The sequence below is a fragment of the Helianthus annuus genome, chromosome 9 (assembly GCF_002127325.2).
Source record: "Helianthus annuus cultivar XRQ/B chromosome 9, HanXRQr2.0-SUNRISE, whole genome shotgun sequence".
Taxonomy (NCBI): domain Eukaryota; kingdom Viridiplantae; phylum Streptophyta; class Magnoliopsida; order Asterales; family Asteraceae; genus Helianthus; species Helianthus annuus.
Window position 1 is genome coordinate 96,595,891 of NC_035441.2, and position 22,990 is coordinate 96,618,880.

General features: G+C 37.3%; 1 protein-coding gene across 1 annotated transcript; it reads right to left on the reverse strand.

The window, feature by feature from the left end:
* Positions 1 to 5,301: 5,301 nt before the first annotated feature.
* LOC110875746 lies at positions 5,302 to 17,060 on the reverse strand. Its single transcript, XM_022123949.1, has 6 exons — positions 16,761 to 17,060; positions 16,224 to 16,496; positions 15,046 to 15,354; positions 14,879 to 14,937; positions 14,303 to 14,536; positions 5,302 to 5,452 (listed from the first exon to the last, which is right to left on the reverse strand). Exons 1-6 carry the CDS (start codon positions 17,058 to 17,060, stop codon positions 5,302 to 5,304), a joined length of 1,326 nt encoding a protein of 441 aa, XP_021979641.1.
* Between the last annotated feature and the right edge of the window lie 5,930 nt (positions 17,061 to 22,990).

The following is a 22,990-nucleotide window of genomic DNA, read 5'->3' on the forward strand; positions in this document are numbered from 1 at the left end:
ATAACAATATCTAAGAAAGGTTTCCTATACTAAGTATCCACTAATAAACATGTGACAACAAATGGGAAGGGCTAGTGATGATGCAAACTCTAAAATTCAACTAAGTCCCCATTCAAGGCTTCCTAGTTTTATAATTCTTAGGAAAACTTAAAATGAATTAACATTCTAATCACCTAAAAATTATTTCTTTTAAGTTCACTTGCTAAGTTGATGTTAATCTTTAATCATGAGTTATTTGTTTGTCAAAACTCCTAACTCTACAAAATAGGGAAAACTAATATGAACAACACACTAATCACCCTAACATGGTTTTCAATGGCCTGCATGGAAGCCTTTTGGGTTCTCAAATCACTCTCGTGCCTCGTGAAACGACCGTCATACACTCTAAAAAGCTTCTCATTCTCGACCTTTTGAGTGTTTTGACCAACTAATATTTGACTAAGCATATCTTGCACAGTAGGTTCGCTAGTGGAAGATGTCTGCTGAGGCCGAGGTGGACCATATGCTCCATGAGCTGGAGCTGTGGGACGTGGAGCAAATCTGGGTGGATGCTAATTAGAAGCGTCAGGCTTCCAACTGAAATTTGGGTGATTCTTCCACCCCGGATTATAAGTATTGCTGTAGGGATTATTCTGAGGATGGTATTAGTTTCCCATGAAATCAACATGCTCGTGTGACATCTCTCCCATCAGAAAATCGCCTACATGGTATGCTCCCCTAACTCGAAGAACCACTCGAGTGCATCTCCAGAACCCGATCAAATTTCGAAGATAAGGCATCCATACGTGCTGTCATAGCTGTGAAGTTGTCCACGTGATGAACTCCCTATTGAGAACTCTTCCCCCTTGGTGGCTGCTGTGTCCGATTCTTCGTGGCACATCTCTCCAGAATCTTAAACGCCTCGGTGGCATTTTTCGTGCCAATGTCTCCACCCGAGTATGTATCAACCATCATCTGTCCCTGACTATCTAAACCATGGTAGAAGATCTGACATTGTTGCCACTTGGGCAACCCATGATGTGGGACCTTTCTCATAGGCTCTTTAAAACACTCCCACGCCTCGTAAAGGGACTAATCCTTGTCCCGACGAAAGTTGAGAATCTTGGTTCTCAACCGAACAGTTTTCTCTGGAGGGAAATATTTCTGAAGGAACTTCTCAGCTAATTGATTCCATGTAGTGATAGATCCAACTGGAAGTGAAAGAAGCGACTCTTTGGCTCCATCCCATAAAGAAAACGAAAAGTGTCGAAGGCATATAGCATCCGATGATGCATCACGAATTGTAAACGTGGCACAAACCTCCAGAAAACCCGCGATGTGGACACTAGGATGCTCGTGATCCTTGCCATAAAACTGCACCACATTCTGCAACATTGATATGGTGCTAGATTTGATCTCGAAATTATTATTATTGATTGTTAGTGCATTGATGTTCGCAGGTAGACGCTCAAGTGAAGGCTTTCCTATTTCATTTAAGATCCTCGTTTCCTCTTCGTCCGCCATATCTACCTGAACCTTGTAGAATGTGTCGCCTCCCGCCGCGTCAACCTAGATTGTCGTGGCTACCAAGAGGGACCGCTCCCGTAATCTCCGATGAAGATTGCGCTCCGGCTCCGATGAAGACTCAACGATTTCAGCAAGGGGGTTGAGGACATGCACGACCTGTAGGGAATAAGGAGTAGCACAATGCACTATATATATATACAAAAACAAAAACAACTAGCAAATAATCATATTTTTTTTTCAAATAATCATGCAAATGCAAGTAAAACAAGTAGGCAAAAACTTTATACACTTTTCACAATGGCTAAGTAAGTAACTCGAACCGTTCTCAAGAAAACCCGCGTCCTCGGCAACGGCGCCAAAAACTTGATGTGCGTGAATTCTATATATTTTTATGAAGATATTCGTACACACAAATTTAGTTTTAAAATGGTTTTCACCCAAGAACTAAGCTACACACACAAAAGGGCAAGTGTACCCGTCGAGTGGTAATATAGTTTATCGGTAAGAATCAGATATCAATCCGTGGACGCGGTGTCTCGATACTAAACTTTTGTTGCTTTAAAGCCTTTTCGATTAGCGGGTTTGGTTTTCCTAACTTAACTTGCAAACAATAACCTACTAAAAATTCTAAAAAATAACAATATCTAAGAAAGGTTGCCTAAACTAAGTATCCACTAATAAACATGTGACAACAAATGGGAAGGGCTAATGATGATGCAAACTCTAAAATTCAACTAAGTCCCCAATCAAGGCCTCCTAGTTTTATAATTCTTAGGAAAACTTAAAATGAATTAACATTCTAGTCACCTAAAAATATTTCTTTTAAGTTCACTTGCTAAGTTGATGTTAATCTTTAACCATGAGTTATTTGTTTGTCAAACCTCCTAAATCTACAAATTAGGGAAAACTAATATGAACAACACACTAATCACCCTAACTTGGTTTCAAGTAAGCAAGATCTTCATCTTGTTCTTGATATGAACCACAAGCATGGTCATGCTATATAACAATCTTGGCCTAAATCATCATACTAACACAAGCACAAACCATAGAATTCATATAAACATTCTTTGATCTTCCAAATCTAAATGCAAGAATCCATATACATGTTTAAATCATCATTCAAGTCATGTTAGCAATTACCATTCCCAGTTTCATTCTATGAATCAATCCTAACAAGTTAACAAGATTCAATAATCATAATCTTTACATGGGTTTTCCAGCACATCATGTAAATACTTATGGTCAAACATTCAAGAACAACAAATTTAAACATGCACATGAATTCCAAGAACAAGACTAAACATTACTATGAAGATTAACAAGAACAATCATCACATCTTCTTCCATATTATCACATGTTCATAAGCTTCAACAAAGTTTAAGCAACACAAATGTTAAGCCCATAAGGCTCATAACTACTAAATTAACTACAAGAAAGCTTAAATTGTTCATAATGTAGAAAGTAGGCTAACCAAGTTTAAAGACAAGATTAAAGTGGTAAATGAGTGAATCTTCAATGATTAAATCTTCTTCAAGCTCCTCCTTAGCTTCAACAACCTTCCAAGTCCAGGATTTTGAGAGAAAACTTTACCAAGATGCTCCAACTCCCTTGCCAATGAGCTTGAAACTCGTATTTAAACCGCTGGGCGTTTGGCACGACCATGCTACCTTTTGGCACGGTCGTGCGTGGCAAGTGTCAGAGTCACTTTTCGTCTGTCGATCTTGTTTACTACCATTTCTGGAAAAATCCCGCTCAAACGTTTCCGAGGTGGCACGGCCGTGCCAGCCCATGGCATGATCATGCGCATCGATAATTTTCGACGATGACTGGTGCGATCTCGGAAATGAGCTGATCAGAAGCTGAGTTTGAACTGGCACGATCGTGCTTGGTGCTGGTATGGTCGTGCGGATCATTGATCATCGATAGCTGTGCTGGCTGACTGATAGTGCTGATGAGAGTGCGGATGTTGGTTAGCTTGGCACGGTCGTGCGTGTGGTTAGCACGGATGTGCCATATCTGGCAGTTTGCTGGAATCTTCGTTTTTGCTCCAAAAGCCTTTGTTTTGACATGGGCCGAAGCCAGGACCTGTATTTTCACAAACAACTCAAATGAGTACCAAAATCAAAGATAATACAAATAGTTTTCGCATAAACGGGGCATATTTGACGTTTAAAAGATGTCTAAGTTCTTATACATCAAATTTTTTTTCGAGTTTTTAACGTCTAATACGCGCTGGTCGGGGACACCGTCGGGGACTTCAGAGAATAGATTTGATGATGCGATCACATAGGAGTGAAGATAATTGGGTAGTCACGGATACCTATGTAGAATGTTTAACATTTGGTATATTGACTATTAATGAGCCTTAAAGAAAAATCCGCATTGATGAAAAACTGACTTTTGTGGACTTAAATGACATATTTTCCACATAGTTGAGTTTTTCAGAGAATAGAGTGGACTGAATTTGCCAAGTTTGAGGAGGAAATTCAGTAATGAGTTTAGAGAGGTCAAAATTTGCAAAAGTGAGGGGGAGAAAATCCGGCATTTTTGAAATTCAGACGCGCAACAACAGTCTGGTGGTTCCGACTTTAGATTGTCCAGGGATGTATAGGATCTAGTTTCGTTAGTTCATGATCATAGGAAGTTCAGATTCTTTAGATCGAGATCAGATTGATGTCTTAAGGTTTAAGTCCCGGGTCTTTGTCAAGCCGGTTAGTAGGATTAGCATCAGGAAATACATCAGTATTGTCGATACTTAAAAGATATAACAACTTTGTGATAGTCTAAAGTGTCAGAATGGTTAATCTTTGAGCAGAGGAATTGTTTTTCGGACTAACCACTGGGAAATGATGATGTTTGTTGATTAAATTGCTTTCGGGACTAACGGAGAAGACTATACACCTGTTTTCGTGACTGAAGAGGAAGAATGTGAACCTGATAGGGAAGAATGTGTCTAAGATCTGAATGTCTTACCAGATGATTTGTTATCCGATTAAGATTTGCTGATTGTGGAGATTACCGTTTACACTGATCAATCATTCAGGAGTGTACTTAAAGATGATTACGGAAAACGAGATTTCAGATTTTCATGGGTATTCATTGACTTGAAGTTTACCGGTGTGGTGATTCGAAGTTTCTATGAATTACCAGTTGTGCTAAAGTGGTAAATCAAAAACCGAACATGGATGTGATTAATGTGAATTCGAACCCTAGATCGAATCTTCAACCGATGAATGCGTACCGACACGTGATATGTGTGGAATCCAATCACGTGTGTGGATGAAAACACGAGATGTAATTATAACTGATTTCTATTACTGATTTGACAGAGTTTACACCACGAAATCAAACGGGCAGAGCTTCGCCTCAAAGATCCCTAATTATAAATGAACTAGACAAGACACCTATATATAGACTCATAGGTTCGAACAAGACTATCATGCCTTCGTACGAAGCTGCTAAATGTTGCCTTCGTACGAAACCAGCTTCGTACGAAGCTGCCATTTCCCACATGTTCTTCATACATTGATCTGTTCAGCACCTATCTTGTCTTATTTGTTTCAGCTACGTTACGTGATTGACGCAAGCGATAGACATATGCACTCACAAACTCCCCCTTGGATATTGTTGCGGTCAATCTCGTAGCTTTTGTCTCTCTCTTAGTCCTTACGAAGTGTTGACATAATTAGCATCATGGACTCTCCGTTTTTTCTAACAGACTCTCCTTGAATATGTTTTCAACTTCAGCTGCTCCCCCTTTCGTTCCACTCTTCCTTCAGGCTCCCCTTGCTTTAAGCATCCGTGCTTTTAGCTTCTAGGATCGACACCTGTCCACAAGCTCCACAAGTTCCTCCAGGATAGTCACCTGACTCTTTGTTTGCAAACTCGTCTTCAGACTCCCCCTTAAGTTCAGCTATTGGGATCGTAGTCAGGCTCTCACACCTGAAAAACTCTCAAAACATTTATAAGATTTTGACAATATGAGAATCAATCTAGCTCTAAACATATAACACGAATAAGCTGGTGCATTTCAAATATGTGACTGTACAGGACATCGTTTGTTCATAATCGATGACCTGGCTTTAAAATATATATGGATCGACAACCTGGCTCTATTACATAAATGTAACAATATGCATTTCCCCAAAATTAACTTGGCTCTCTCCCCCTATCAGGTAACTTTATATATGACATATTAAGCATCCAAATTCTTCACAATTTATCATCCAAGTCCAACTTAGTGACCTTGGAGATCTCACAAACTCTTTTTGAATTTTTTTCAATTTAAAACTTCAAGTATCACATTCATGAACTTGTTTATTTTCAAAATCACGTTCAGCATACTCAGATTTTGAAACTCAGCTTTCAGACATCGGTTGTCGAAAATAAAGTAGAATCAAAATCTTTTTGTATTTTTCTGAAATATAAAGCAGTAGAGAAATATTTACAGACAATATTTTTGTTCGAGTTCGTGTCAGAGGATCATATCAGTTTATGACAAATCACTAGCACCGTTGAGCTATAAACACTTTAAGTTCTAAACAATTCACTTAGATTGTCAGTATACTGATCTACTTAAATTTTCACACAAAGTTTAACTGATTCAAGATACGAGATTAGTGTTTTAAGCACTTAACTTATTCGCGTGTCCCACCTCAGAATATACTCCCGTATCAAGATTCCCTAGATTCAGTCTTACAGGTGAATATACTATAATGATATCTGTACTCTGGGTAAGAATATACTATAATAAGAATATACTCCCGTATCTTTCGATATTTTATCAATTTTTATGCTGAGGGTAAGCTTTAAGCGTGCAAAGTATTATATGAGGTCTAGGCCATTGCTTCCGCAATATCAGAAGACCAGGTATAATGCCCCAGATATCAAACAGTATAAAGACCTAGTATCTCAGAATCTGGCAATCTCTCAAACAAGATTTCGGGGGTTGTTCATATATCTGAGAGATGTTCCCCACGAGATAAGAAAGTCTTAATATTTAGGTTTATATATCGAAATCAATCTATTAAGCGTGTAAAAACCTACTGGCATATCATCAGTGAGACCGTTTATCACATTTGACTCTCCATTTCTTTAGCGTGTTGTGATTGTCTACTGATGTACTATCATTTCCTCTTTTTACACAAAAACTCTTTTTCATTTTCTATTGTTTTTGACTTTTTCAAATTTTCAAATGTTTTTGTATTTTCTAAAATTTTTACTCCCCCTAAAATCCAAAACATTTAAGAAAAATTGACAACCCGATGCTGATAGCTTCATCTCACCATCCATTTTCTGCTTCATATGCTCTGTTTTGCAGAAAGTACCCCCATGATTTACAACACACTGATTTTTAACAATATTAAAACCATTTTCAATTGTGAAATAATCATGTTAGTTCAGCCGTGAGGGTTTCGGCACATTCAATCAAGATATTTTTGAAATTTTTGGTTTTTTAACAAATTTAAAAACAAACATATTTTTTCATTTTTCAAATTTTTAACAAAGTAAAAACATATTTTTGGTTTTTAAATTTTTCTATTTTTAGGATTTTTGGATTATGGTTTATTTATGTACAAAAACGAACAAACTCCCTATTACTTAGATGCAGGGATCAACAGCCTCCTTGTCACACCCCGATATTTTCACGTATTACCGGTGGGCCCAGTGGGGAGTATCGTGACGTAGTTGATATCATCATAGACAATTTATCATAGTTTAATACACAGCGGAAGTCGAAAGATAAAATCATTACAAACTGAATGAAAGTAATATCAATTATTACAAAACGGTTGTAAAGGATCCACAGGCGGATCAAAGATAAAAAGGATCATTGTTCAACAGATTATAAACATCTAAGCTTGCAAGACTCTTTATTGATGCTAGGAGTAGCCAGCCTATTCCGTTTAGTACCTGCACTTAGCCTTTTTGGAAAATACGTCAGTTTACACTGGTAAATACAATTAAATAACTCATTCTGAAAATGTTTAAGAAAATTGATTTGAATGCACAAGGCACAAAATATCTTTTATAACTTGGGACAATTATTTTAAAAATAATCTTGTATATAGATTTATATGTTTGCCGTCCGTCAGGGCCGGTTAGAAGAGCCGGACAAGATTAACTGATACACCACAGGTATAATACCCACAAGGAATTTTCCTTATTGTGGAGTACCTTTTATACATACGCAACTGTCAGGTGTATGCCTACACCTCATGCTTAAGTCGTGGCCATTTTAATGAATGAGCCGAGGATATCCAGGATATGGTCATTAACCCCCCAAAGGCCATATACCAAACAAAACAGATTAAAACGGGTTATGTAAATATATTAATCACAATCCGATTTAAAACAATTACACACCCGACCATGCGGTATTATTATAATACTGTATCCCAAGCCCATATAACGGAAAATAAGTTAAAAGTATTTACCTGAGCAAATTTATACAATTTATCCCAGCCGTATACAATCAAGCAAGTACAGGTAGCTTTTACTGGTCCCCTAAATCTGGAAATGAAGGTTTAATAACCTATTAGATTCCTAACAGGTCTTAATTAAGACTAAACTTAGACCTGTTAGTTTTAAAGGAAGATATACGGTTCAAAACGCAAGATTAAGCAAAGACCGGATTAGAATGTGTTTTAGACCCAACAAGTTTGAAGACTTGTATAATATGGTTAAACTAAACACATTTTGGATTTTGAGATAAAAAAGATAAGGTTTGACCCGTTTCGGTCAATTTATGCAAACTAGTTACATAAACCGTACCGAACGCGAAAATGCATAACGGGTAACCATAAGAGTCATATACAGGTTTCCAAAGTTAATATGCCTTAAATATGTTGTGATATAAGTAGGATATCTTCCATTATGCCCAAAATGAATTTAAACCCAAATTAAGCCCCGTAGGGGTATTTTGGTCATTTTAAAGGTTATAAAAGGGATTAAATATTAATCTAAGGTTCAGGTCTGATATGATCAGTAAAAATACTTAATTTAATATGTTATATCAGTAGGGTATTGCATATATGTGAAATTTATCATTTATAACCAAACTATGCACCGAAGGGGCATTTTGGTAATTTCACATAAGCTTTAAAGGTCAAATATGGAAATCTGAGTTTAAAACTTTTGCTTACTGTTAAAGTATAAAAATTTACTAAAAACATCAGTAGATATTAAGTCTTATATGTTTAAAATAGTTTTAACTCATACTATGCGTTTTAAACGCGTAAAAAGTCACTTTTAAGCGATTTTCGGGTTATTTAAGAAAAGCTGATATTTTTATCATTCCAGAAGGCTTAAAATATTTTATTTATCATATAAAATCAGTAGCAAAAAGTTTGGTATCAAAATGTTATGTAAAACTCATTTTATTAGTAAAAAGGGTATAACCGACAATTACCGAATTAAAGCAAGAACCCTATGTTATGCTCAACTTAAAAATAAATAAAAATCTTCAAAAATCCCGAAATATTATATTAGATCAGTGGGTAAAAGGTTTGGTGTAAAAATTCGGGTTTAATAGGCTTTATGCCAAATATGCCGTTTAATTAATAAAAAGCTTTCAATTTACGCTATTGAACATAACTCTTAATCTAAACCTCAAACTGATGTCAAATTTTTAGGACAAGTTTATAAATCAGTAATAAAGGTTTTTGTCCTCTCACATTTTCAAAAATCTCGTTTTATGGTCAAAAGGACATAATAGTCAACATTTAGGCATATAACGGAAACATGCAAATGAATCGGATAAACAAGAAACCAAGTTGTGTAACCACATAGGGTTATACTAACCTATAACCTGGTTCTAAAGTAACTTTAAGGCATGTCTAAACTAAGCTAAATCGGGTCAGAACTGAAAGTCAAACCAAAAGTCTACTTTTGCGACTTTCGGTTCCGAACCGAGCCTATACTCAAAATTGTCGGGTTGAACATGCTTAGACATGTTCTTACATTAATTACCAAGTTATATGAGTGATAAAACAGGTTTCATGGCTTCTACATTGCTAATTATGTGTTTACTTGAAAATTAGCTTTCTGTTGACTTTTTATAATTAAGTTTGACCCGGCAATTGACCTAGTTAGAGCGGGAATCAGAGGGTGCCCTTTTAAGGGTTTATTACCCACATAATTACCAACTCATAGCTACTTTCAATTTGAAAAATGACTGGACCATTAGTGATTAATCACTAAGTCAAAGCTTAATTACGACAACTTTGACTTTAGCTCATTAAACTAATAAAACTTGAATTAGGAAGGCTAAGAATGCTTATAAAGGCCCTTAGCACGAATTAAAAGATGAGGAAAGCTTGCTTGAAGTCCAGAGAGCTCCAGAGAATAAGCTTTGAAAGTATGCACAAGAACAAGGAAACAAGAACTCTTATGTAGGCCTTAAAACATCACAAGATTTCTCCACACAAGTCTAGGATTGATCCCAGATGAATCCAAGTGTCCCCTATGCATGAAATACCACTGGTGCAGCCCCTGGGATCGAAAACCATGCATGTAAGGCGGTGGAACAGGCTGAACAGGCACCTGTGCATGTTTTCTGCATCTGCAAGTCTCAAGCGGCCCGTGTAAGGATTTTGGGAGGGTCTACACGGCCGGTATGAGACCCAGATCCGGTCACAAGTTTGCCTGATTTACAATTTTGGTCCCTGGTCCTTCAAATCTTTATTTTAACTTGTTTTTATTGCATTTTTAACCCCCAAACTTGACTTTTAAGGACCTTAAGTCATAAACAAACTTCGTTAAGCTCCCGGTTAGTTTTAGGATCACCGAAAAGTCCTAAATTTCAACGTTGATGCTTTTAACCCCTCACTTACGAATGTTAACGTATATTTCTCATACGATATAAAAACCTTGTGAAATTTTTATCACTTATTCTCGGGAGCATAGTTAATCGTTACAAAGATTCGGGTTCATTAAAAGGTCACTCAGAGGTATAATTTAAACATGTTGACACATTTAACCCTTGCGGTTTGTAAACTTTCACTTTCTTCCACAAACGGCTTCATATGATTCGTAATTCATTCGTTTAAGGGTATGAACATCGTGTAGGGTTGCTGAAAGGTATAATTATCAAATGTTGACACTTTGAATCCTTTTACACACATACTTTCTTTGTTTGTTAACTTTAGTCCCTCATATTTAATCCATTACACGTTTAAAGCTCATGACACGTGTCTTGATTATATTGGTCGTGATTTTTTCGAGATGTTACATCCTCACCCCCTTAAAAGAAATCTCGACCTCGAGATTTATTGAAATAAATGAGCGTACTTCTCTTTCATCATGGACTCTACCTCCCACGTGCACTCGGGACCTCTACGGGCATCCCATTTAACTTTTACAATTGGCACGTGCTTCATTCGAAGCTTCTTAACCTGTCAATCCTCGATTGGCAAAGGTTTTTCTACAAACTTTAAGCTCTCATCAATATGCACATCTTTATGTGACACGACTAGTGACTCATCAGCTAGACATTTCTTTAGATTGCAGATGTGGAATACATTATGGATTCCACTGAGTTCTTCAGGCAGGTTTAACTTGTAAGCCACTATTCCGACACATTCGATGATCTCGAATGGTCCTATGTATCTTGGGCTTAACTTGCCTTTCTTACCAAAACGCATTACCCCTTTCCAGGGTGATACCTTCAGTAGAACCTTGTCACCAACCTCGAACTTTAGAGGTTTACGCCTTTTATCTGCGTAGCTTTTCTGCCTATCTCTGGCAGCTTTGAGACGATCTCGTATCTGTACAATCTTATCTGTCGTCTCCAGGACTATATCAGGTCCTGTTAGTTGGACATCTCCAACTTCTGCCCAACAAACGGGCGTTCTGCACTTTCTTCCATACAACGCTTCAAAAGGTGCAACTTGTATACTGGAATGATAGCTATTATTGTATGAAAATTCTATCAATGGAAGATGATCATCCCAACTTCCTCCTAAGTCAATTACACAAGCTCGTAGCATATCTTCGAGTGTTTGAATAGTACGCTCGCTTTGACCATCCGTCTGAGGATGATATGCTGTGCTGAAGTTCAATCGAGTGCCTAGGGATTGCTGAAAACTTTTCCAGAAATGCGATGTATACCTCGTATCCCTATCAGAGATGATAGACACTGGCACTCCGTGGAGAGATACAATCTTGTCCATGTACAACTGAGCTAACTTATCTGAGTTGTGTGTTTCCTTAATAGGTAGGAAGTGGGCTGACTTGATCAGTCTATCCACTATAACCCATATAGTATCATTTCCTTGCTTTGTCTTTGGTAACTTGGTGATAAAATCCATAGTCACCATTTCCCATTTCTAGGTGGGAAGTTTAGGTTGTTGTAGCAAACCTGATGGCTTCTGGTGTTCTGCCTTAACTTGAGCACATGTCACACATTTGGCCACATAAGTGGCTATAGATTTCTTCAAACCTATCCACCAGTAATTTGCCTTTAATTCCTGGTACATCTTGTCACTTCCAGGATGAACAGAATACTTGGAACTGTGGGCTTCTTGAAGGATAACATCCCGAAGTCCTCCATAGATTGGAACCCATATTCGTCCATTCAATCTTAGGATTCCATCCTTGCAATATGATAACTGTTCAGCAGTGACTCCCAACTTTTCATTAGGATAGTTAGCTTCCAGCACGGCTTCCTTCTGTGAGGCTAACAACCTTTCATTCAAACCGTTCTTCAATTCAATGCTCTTGGCATTGATTCTTATGGGCTTAACCCTTTCCTTCCTGCTCAAAGCATCGGCGACTACATTCGCCTTGCCTGGATGGTATCAGATTTCACAATCATCGTCATTTAAAGTCTCCATCCATCGACGCTGTCTCATGTTTAAGTCCTTCTGATTAAACAGATGTTGAAGGCTCTTGTGATCAGAATAGATCACACACTTGGTACCATATAAATAATGCCTCCATAATTTTAGTGCAAACACAACGGCACCCAATTCCAAATCATGGGTGGTGTAATTCTTCTCGTGCATTTTTAATTGTCGGGAAGCATAGGCAATGACCTTCCCTTTCTGCATGAGCACACATCCCAGACCAGTGTGTGATGCGTCGTATTATACTACAAATTCCTCTATTCCATCAGGCAATGTCAACACAGGTGCATTGCTCAACTTCTGCTTAAGAATCTCAAAGGATTCTTGCTGCTTAGGACCCCAGTCAAACTTGATATTCTTGCGAGTCAACGAAGTCAGGGGTGCAGCAATCCTTGAGAAGTTTTCAATAAAACGCTTATAATACCCTGCTAGACCCAAAAAGCTGCAAATCTATGTGGGTGTCTTCGGTTCTTGCCAGTTCAAGATAGCTTCAATCTTAGCAGGATCCACCTGGATACCACGCTCACTAACCACATGTCCAAGAAATTGGACTTCACAAAGCCAAAAATCGCATTTTGAAAACTTGGCGTAGAGCTTCTCATGCTGAAGAAGTTTAAGAATACAACGAAGGTGTTTCTCATTGTCAGCTTGATTCTTTGAATAAATAAGAATGTCATCAATGAAAACGATAACAAACTTGTCCAAGTAGGGTTTGCAAACACGATTCATGAGATCCATGAATGCTGCTGGTGCATTAGTGAGCCCAAAAGGCATCACTAAGAACTCATAGTGACCATAGAGAGTTCTGAATGTAGTCTTGTGCACATCTTCATCTTTGACCTTCAGCTGATGGTAACTTGACCTTAAGTCGATCTTGGAGAAGTAACTTGCCCCTTGCAATTGATCGAACAGATCATCGATCCTGGGCAATGGATACCTATTTTTGATCGTGACCTTGTTAAGCACACGATAATCGATGCAGAGACACATCGATCCATCCTTCTTTTTTACAAACAGGATTGGTGCTCCCCAACGAGATGAACTAGGTCGAATAAAACCTTTGGCCAACAATTCATCCAGTTGAGTCCTCAATTCTTTCATCTCAGTCGGTGCTAGCCTGTAAGGTGCTCTTGCAACAGGCGCTGCTCCAGGAATAATGTTGATTCTGAACTCCACTTGTCTATCTGGTGGCAAACCAGGTAGTTCTTCGGGGAATACTTCTGGATATTCAGAAATGACAGGGATGTCTCCGATCTTGGGCATTGGTTCATCAATAGTCACTTGTGCCATATAAATGACACAAGCCTTCTTCAAACACCTTGATGCCTTAAGCATAGACACTTGCTTAGGCAACCCATACTGAGTATCTCCTTGTATGGTAAGTGGCTCACCATACGGAGTCTTGATAACCACTTGTTTCTTGTCACAAACAATCTGGGCTTGGTTATGAGATAACCAATCTATGCCAATCACTATGTTGAAACCAGCTAATTTCAAAGGAAGCAAAGATAACGGAAAGGAGTGGTTCCTAATGGATATAAAACATCCATCTAACACAGTTGAAGCGGTTTCTATTGTACCATCGGCCAATTCTACTTCATATTTTATGCTTAGGGTTTTAGCAGGCAGATCTAATAACTTACAAAACTTATCATCAACAAACGACATCTGCACCCGAATCAAATAATACCCTTGCATAAACATCATTGATAAGAAAGGTACCTGTTATCACGTTGTCATTCTGAATCGCTTCTTGTGCATTCATCTGAAAGACCCTAGCATTGGTCTTCTTGCCTTCCTCAGCTTTCCTGGCATACTTTGGGCAGTTTGTCTTAATATGCCCCTTCTCGTTACAGTTGTAACAAGTTGCATCCTTTATCTTTTTGAAATCCAAAGTCTTGTGTTCTTTGGACTTGCAGATCCCGACTGCGACTTTGATTCAAACCTGCATTTTCCAAAATGACGCTTCTGGAAGGTTTTGCATTTTGGCTTCTCATCTGTTTGCTGATTACCCTTGTTAGACCCAGAATTCTTCTTGTGGTTCGTGTTCCCCTTATGCTTCTTATCAGAACATCGTGAGTTATCATCCTCACGTTTCCTTTTTCCTTCTTCAGAACTCTTAAGCGATCTAAGCCTGACCGCATCCAGAGTAAGGTATAACGACAAATCAGCCGCTGACCTAAAAGTAGTAGGTCAAGATGCCTTCACACTAGCTTTAATCTCCGGGGCTAAACCCCCAATGAAACGGGCTATACGTTTTGGTTCTAGTGTCACCAAGTAAGGAACCAATTGAGACATGGTATTAAAGCTGGTAAGGTATGCTTGAAAGTCTAGGTTTTTCATAACCAATGACAAAAAGTCTGTCTCGATCTTCTTAACTTCATGTTGAGGACAATAATTTTCCTTGATAAGAGTAACAAACTGATCCCATGTCAGATTGTACAATGGGATCTTTCAAGTAGCTTGGATCAAAGACCTCCACCAAGCTAGTGCTTCACCTTTGAAAGATTGTGAAACATACTTCACAATATCACGCTCTGCACACTCGCTAATATCAACTACCGTATCCATCTCGTCTAGCTACGTCATGCAATCGATGGCTCCTTTTTCCCCAGTGAAATCCCTGGTCTTACAGGAGACAAAATACTTATAGGAGCAAGTCTTTGTACGTGGCTCTTGATCAAATACAATCTTCTTAGACGGAACACTATGCTGATTTGAGGAGTGTCGGTCATCATCCTTCTGTGACTCATGATGTTTAGAAGGTGGCTTACTATGAGCCTCAGAATGAGTCTTAGGGTGTGATTTAGAATGAGGTGCAGACAGGGTCTTGCTTCGAGTACCACTTGATTCATTATCTCGTCTGTCCAGAGCTCGAGTAATGGCATTATCTATTAATGTCTGCAGTTCCGCACCAACTATGTTGATTCTGGTGGTATCATGATTCTCTCTCGGATGACTGTTGATTTCTTCAGACTCTGCCATGTAGCTTGATTGCTACATAAAATGATGACAATGATTTATTTAGAGGTTTATAACAGAATTGTCATCTCGATAATTTATTAACCATGGCATTAAGGAACCATATTGGTTAATTTGTTAGATATATTCATTCAGGATTTTTCATTATAATAATCCTTAGTTATAATTAAAATATAAGAATGGCACAAAAGGCCCAGTCACAGGGACAAATTTAAATTATAAGCCGATATTTTATAGGATCGAGGTATTGAGGCTTGAATCATAGTTCATTTCCTTTTCTTGACAGGGAGTCGTAGACTACAACTGTCTTTAGTCTCAAGGGACATTAATTATGGCCCGTAGGCACATCATCACTAATGGATGATTATATAAATTAGAGACAGGGATTGGAAGAATCCAATAATAGGATGACTTATGCGATTTTGTCGAATCACATTTGCCAGGAGTGTTAACATGTTTCAAGATGTTAACAAGAATTTGAATCTTAATAAGGTACTACCATCATGACCTTGTCTTAATATGACACATGGACTAGGTTTTGCCTATAATATTTATTTAATATAATGGCAGATTAGTCTTTTTAAAAGGAATAATATTTTATTTTATTTCATATATTATTTTCATTTATATAATGATAATTGAAATTTTAAATTTAACACATTCCATAATTAAATAAAAAGAGTACATAAATGCCCTAAACGGGACTTTAACAGAAACGACTTGCCCACGCAGGGGCTAAACTGGAAGTACAAGTCCTCGCATGGACTGAATACAGAAATAGATGTCCAAGAAGGGACTTGATTGAAACAAGGAAATTACAATACAAATAAATAAATAAGGAATCTTCAAAAATCCCTCTTGCTCTTCCCCTTGATTAAACTTGCCAAGCCTTTAAGAAAACCCCGGTGGCTTCTATGCTCTTCTCGAACCTCCCGCTCCACCTGGCTCAACCTTTGAAGAATCTCCTGCTGTTGTGGCGGCTGGATCTGCGGTGGCTGCGGCTGCAGAGGTTGAGGAGGTGGCGGGTACTGATACCCATAGGTCGGGTATCCAGTCGTCCAGGGACCTTCATAGGGCCCTTCAGGATGAAGGGCATTGTAGTTTGCCGCTACCAGGTAAGGATCAACTTCGGCGTAGTTGTAGTTAGTATCGGCCGGCTGCTCAAAAGGGTTGTACGCCACTGAACCGGCGTATGCAGGAATCGGGTTATCAAAACCCACGTATGATGGTGGTGGTGCGACTGGCGCAGATTCCACCTCAGAAACTGGGTTCGAAGGCCCATCCATCTACGGGTCTTCGTAAAGTGGCGGGTAGTGACTGCCACTGGAAGGTTGAGGGGTGCTGATACGGACTCCTCCTCGCATGGACATCCGTCGCTTTGATCTTCTCCGCCTCGGTGGCTCCGGAGGCGGCTGCTGCACTGGCGGTGGTGGCGGTGGAGTGACCGCTACAAAACGTGAATCCTCCGAGGGATCCTGCTGTTGCTGCTGCTGAGGTGCAGAGTGGTAGGAGGGAGTAAACACCCAATCGTATTGGGCAAGTCTTGCCTCATAGCTATCTGGACCACGATAAGATGATCCATGAAAGGACGACCCATCAGAAATCTCGATGAGGTGAGTAGGTGTCCAGGACGGTGGCACGGCAGGATCGGTATCTTCATCCATTTCCATGTCCTGAGCCTCAGGGAAATGGTCTTCGGGGCCCAATGGGTTATGACCCATTGGTTCTTCAATCAGATTTGCCGGGTTAAACCGACTCTGGAAAAACGGGGTCAGGTCTTGAAACGCGCGGTGTGACCCCGACTGCTGAAGAGGTAGGTATGAATGGTGCGAATCTTTGGGCTCATTCTCTGACTGCGGCCCAAAGGAATGATGGTAGGAGGGTGACGAACTTAGCGAGATAGATCACCTCGCAGGCTCCAGATATGTCCTCCAATCCTCTTGAGGACTTGTGCCCTGTGTTGCAGACAGAGTTCGCCGGTGGGAAGGTCCGGCCTCATGGTCGTGGCTTGTAAATGGTGCCTTGCCTCGTCCTCTTCTGAACCTTGGTGGCATTTTGTTGAACCTACCAAAACAAACAAAAGAACAACAAATAAAAACAATAAATAGCAAAATAAAATGAATTAGGATTATTCCTAAGCTCTTTGTCTAGACTTGGAAGTCGAGGAATGTGCAAATTGTGTCATTGAGATTAAACACGAAAGGCTAGTGTTTAATTCACTCAATGTTGGCTCTGATACCAACCTGTCACACCCCGAGATTTCCACGTATTACCGGTGGGCCAGTTGGGGAGTATCGTGACGTAGTTGATATCATCATAGACAATTTATCACAGTTTAATACACAGCGGAAGTCGAAAGATAAAATCATTTCAAACCGAATGAAAGTAATATCAATTATTACAAAATGGTTGTAAAGGATCCACGGGCGGATCAAAAATAAAAAGGATCATTGTTCAACAAATTATAAACATCTAAGCTTGCAAGACTCTTTATTGATGCTAGGAGTAGCCAGCCTATTCCGTTTAGTACCTGCACTTAGCCTTTTTGGAAAATACGTCAGTTTACACTGGTAAATACAATTAACTGACTCATTTTGAAAATGTTTATGAAAATTGATTTGAATTCACAAGGCACAAAATATCTTTTATAACTTGGGACAATTATTTTAAAAATAATCTTGTATACAGATTTATATGTTTGCCGTCCGTCAGGGCCGATAGAAGAGCCGGACAAGATTAACTGACACACCACAGGTATAATACCCACAAGGAATTTTCCTTATTGTGGAGTACCTTTTATACATACGCAACTGTCAGGTGTATGCCCACACCCCGTGCTTAAGTCGTGGCCATTTCAATGAATGAGCCGAGGATATCCAGGATATGGTCATTAACCCCCCAAAGGCCATATAGCAAACAAAACAGATTAAAACGAGTTATGTAAATATATTAATCACAATCCGATTTAAAACAATTACACACCCGACCAAGCGGTATTATTATAATACCGTATCCCAAGCCCGTATAACGGAAAATAAGTTAAAAGTATTTACCTGAGCAAATTTATACAATTTATCCCGGCCGTATACAATCAAGCAAGTACAGGTAGCTTTTACTGGTCCCCTAAATCTGGAAATGAAGGTTTAATAACCTATTAGATTCCTAACGAGTCTTAATTAAGCCTAAACTTAGATCGGTTAGTTTTAAAGGAAGATATACGGTTCAAAACGCAAGATTAAGCAAAGACCGGATTATTATAAATTGTTCGCCGCTAAACAACCGTCAGTCAAAACCACGTTCAAGTAGATCCTGACCGTAATAATTCAGGTGGTTACCTTCAAGATTTAATCTCATCCGTTCAAACCCAAAAAAATTGGCAGTTTGTTTTTTCAACGCCAGTTAAGTTTTGCTGTGTTTTCTGCATGTTTCTCACTTTGTGGGTACGCTCCCTCAACCTTGTCAGTTCATCTTGGATAACTTCTACGTGGTAGTTAGCATACAAGATGTATATATATGTCCGTGCATGCTTTGCATTACATCCTTTTCAATAAAGCATATCACTGTAAGGTGGTTACATATTTTATGTATTTATGATGTTTGTTATATTTCGATAATAGTTTCTTATTTAGTTTGTTTGTTTTGCTTCAGTTATGATCGATGGATAATGCTGTGTATGATGATGATTCAATTACGGGGAAAAATGTAAGTTGTTAATTTATATGGTATTGTGTTTATTTAACCATGTTTGTTCATTTGAATAATGATGCTTAGTTTTTCAGTTTGCTGGGTTGGACAACATTGTGGAAATGAAGCAGCCAACAGATATAAATTCTTCTAATATAGTTGGAAATGTAATATCATTTTGTGTTGTCAAGTATTGTGATTTAGATAGCATTGTGTTTTTTACAGTTTTGTGTTTGTAGGAATCCTTTGTGTTATTATAGTAAAAAATCATTGACATGCTTTTTTGTCAGGTTGTAGCTGACGAGTGTGTGGATGGTCATTTGCATGAATTTTCTTATTGCTCTAATGAGATTGTACATTTAGAAGCAAGTTTATGATGAAGTTTCTGTTATTATTTATGATATTGTGTGTTACTTAGAATCATTATGTTATTTACAGCTATTGTGTTTTTTTGTGATGGTTTTTTTGTTGTTTTTTTTGTAATATACTATGACAACAGTGGTTGACAGTTGTTTCTTTTTCTTTTTCAGGTGGTGGCTGACAATATTTTTGTGGATGATCATATTCAAACGTTGAGCAGGACATGTGATGAAGTTGGAAACGTGCGTAATAATTCTTGTAAAATATTTTATCATGTTGTTTATTTTTAAAAATCATTGTGTTTTTTTACAGATATAGGTCGTTGCAAGTTGGTGTGCAAAAAATGGTTGTCTATAGGTCGTTGCAAGTTGGTGTGCAAAAAATGGTTGTCTATCCTGTCCACACCAGAGTTTCCATTAATTCATTGTCGTAGTACGTCACCGTCAGCTACCAAGTGGGTGCTTGCGAAATTAGATCGTTGTGGTTTTCTTGAAAAATTGTTTTATGCATGCACGGGCTTCTGTGGTCCTAAAATGATGTCTGTTAAACCATTCAAAACCTGACCAGATGAATTGATGATATTAGGGAGTTTGGACGGAATGTTATGTGTGTGCCTGGAAGAGACTTCTCAAATTTTAATTTGGAATCCTCTTACACAGGCAAGTACAACTTTGTCATCATGTGAATCACATGGTTTCTTCAAAAAAGATTCTGATTCTGCTTCTTTCTATGTGGATTCTGCAAATGAGTACAAGGTTTTACATGTTATAAGAAGACGTGGCATAGAGGCAGTTTATATTTATTCTACCCGACTACATTCCTGGAGGAAAATTACGGACATTCTGTCTGTTAAGCATGGTGGAAAATGGTCATTAGGTACATTGTGTGGAGATGGTGTATATTTCATTGTTGATTCATGTTCTGGTGATTGTGTGCAGTCAATTTTACGTTTTGATGTTAACCTAGAGCAATTTTCAAGTGTTCCATTACCATGTGATTTTTATGGAGGAGGTTTTGATGGAACTTTGGTCAGTATTGCTAGGCAACTTCACCTTTTTATGCGTTATAAATATGATATCTATTTAGTTGGTTTGTGTAAGTTGGGATATGAAGAATGGATTAACTTATGGGTTCTGCCTTGTATTGGTGTTGTTCCATCGAGTTTCCTCGAGTTTGTAGAGTATGTAGAGTCTACTGATGAAATGCTGTTGATGACTACTTGTGGGGATATTTATATGTTAGATATGAAAACTATGCAAGTTGGGTACTACTTTCCTTGGAAGTACATGACTGCCTTACAAGGGCCAGTCTATTTTGAGAGCCTTGTGTCTCCAAATTACTAAAGGTATCAAACTTGTGTTCTTCTTTATGTTTTGATGTATCATGTTTGTTTATAATTTATGTTAATGTCTTTAGTATTTTAGTAATTTAATGTTAATATAGTGGTTTATTGTGTAAGGATCTTCTAATGTTCGATATTATGTTTTATTACTTGATATATGGATGATGTTTAATGTAGTATTATTTAATATATGAATGATGTTTAATGTAGTTTCTGGTTCGGGTAGTGTAACAAATTGTATACAGGTTTTGTGTTTTTAATTTGGCATTATATATACAGATTGTTAAATGATCAAGTCAACTCTATTGTGGTTTGCAAGTTAAACCATTAAGAAAGCTACATCCAAAATGATCGTATCACTAACAACATTAATTAAAAATCCTAAAAGTTATAGTGATTTCATATTCAATTTTTAAATTACCAAAAGTTTTTTAAGTTCAAATTAGAAACATAAACTCAAAGTTATGATTAATTATCCAATTGTAACCCAAGCTTAAAGTTTATCATTTTTTATTATAAGTTCAAATTAGAAACATAAACTCAAAGTTATGATTAATTATACAATTGTAACCCAAGCTTAAAATTTATCATATTTTATTAAATTCATTGAAACATTTCAAATAGCATGGGTCCATTTTTGTGTTTGTCACCGGAAGTCTTGCAATGTTTTTTATTTTTGGTTCCATGTTATTGAAAAAAAGTCAATCTGAATTTAGAATTCATGTCATTGTTTTTGAAAACACATATAATACATAGAAAAGATACTACATTTAAAGTATTCTAAAATTAATATCTAGAGCGATTTTAGTGCTCATGTTTGTGTCCACTCTTGAAAGTATTGTGTCCACTCTTGAAAGTGTGAAGTGTTGCATGTAAGTTAAGATTAAATATCTAGAGCGATTTTAGTGCTCATGTTTGTTTTTTATTTTTCTATGTTTCTTATTTCTGTTTTTTTTTTTTATTTTAGTTTGTATAAAAGAGGCTTTTGTTTCAGTTATTGTATTTCTTACAATTAAAGTTAGGCCATCTTTACAGAAAAGAGTGTTTGATTTATATAGTTTGGGTTGTGTTTGTGCTTTTTTTTTCCACTTAAACAAGTTTACATTGATAATCAGAATTCAGTAAAAAAAGTAAGGTTTAATAAAAAAACACAATGCCTTTATTAGAGCTTAATGTTGTATAAAATATACATACAACTACAAATAGTATATAAGGACTATTGCAATAGGGTAACGTACTATTCTTAAACATAGTGATTTCGTATAAGCACAATCTTTTCCATAATAAAACACAATGTAATAAACAACATAAATGGTATAGAACAATGTTAGTATATATTATTACATTTCTATAAAAACACGTTTTGTTTAAAAAAACTTAAATTAGGTTAACACACCTAATGTTTGTAATTATAATTAGCATTTTAAGTTATGCATTCATTTGTGGTAGTTTCGTGTTTACGTTGTTTTTGTATAAAATATATAATATTATCTAATTAAAGACAATTATAATTCCTACAATTATGGTGCATGTTCAAAAACTACCCAATATGTTGCCCCATTATTATTTGAACTTTGATAACTGTATTTAATAACCCAACTGTTGTCTTAATATTTTTTACTACAGTTCTTTAGTTTCCCTTATCAATAGGTTTTGAAAAGTTGTAGTTGGAAACGAAGTATCAAATGAGCTACTATCTATTTAGCAATGTATGTGTGATTTTGTTTTTCATAGTGTGTATAGGTGTTTTATATTCATATTTAATTTCATTGCTTTCTTTTGTTGTTACTTGTATTTAATAGTTGGTTGCATGTCTTCTTATAGCTATGTTTGTTGCTATTGTGTTTTGTTAATTTAAATTATGTAGTATAAATAATAGATTAGGGTATAGCTTGACAATGGCGTATTTGTGATCGAGATGTTTGCTTTACCTGCATGAAATAGTGTTATGTTCTAAGTATGTATATAGATCCGATGGTGTTTCTATATAATAGTCGTCTATTTTCTTGGAGTGATATCAAGTATGGATACGGTGTTTTGTGCTTATGTAATGATGGGTTGTGAGATGGTATTTTGGAGTGCATTATACGCAAAAGAAGTTTATAAAGTGATAACAGGAAGTTTACTACAAAATATTTTCAGATGTTGTTGGTTTATCTGCTGATTCTTCTAATAAATGTCAGAGCTTGCATATAGTGTGTAAGGCTGGTGTGCATTGGTTGTTTGGTATATTCCATGATACTATGTACGTATGGATTGGTAAGT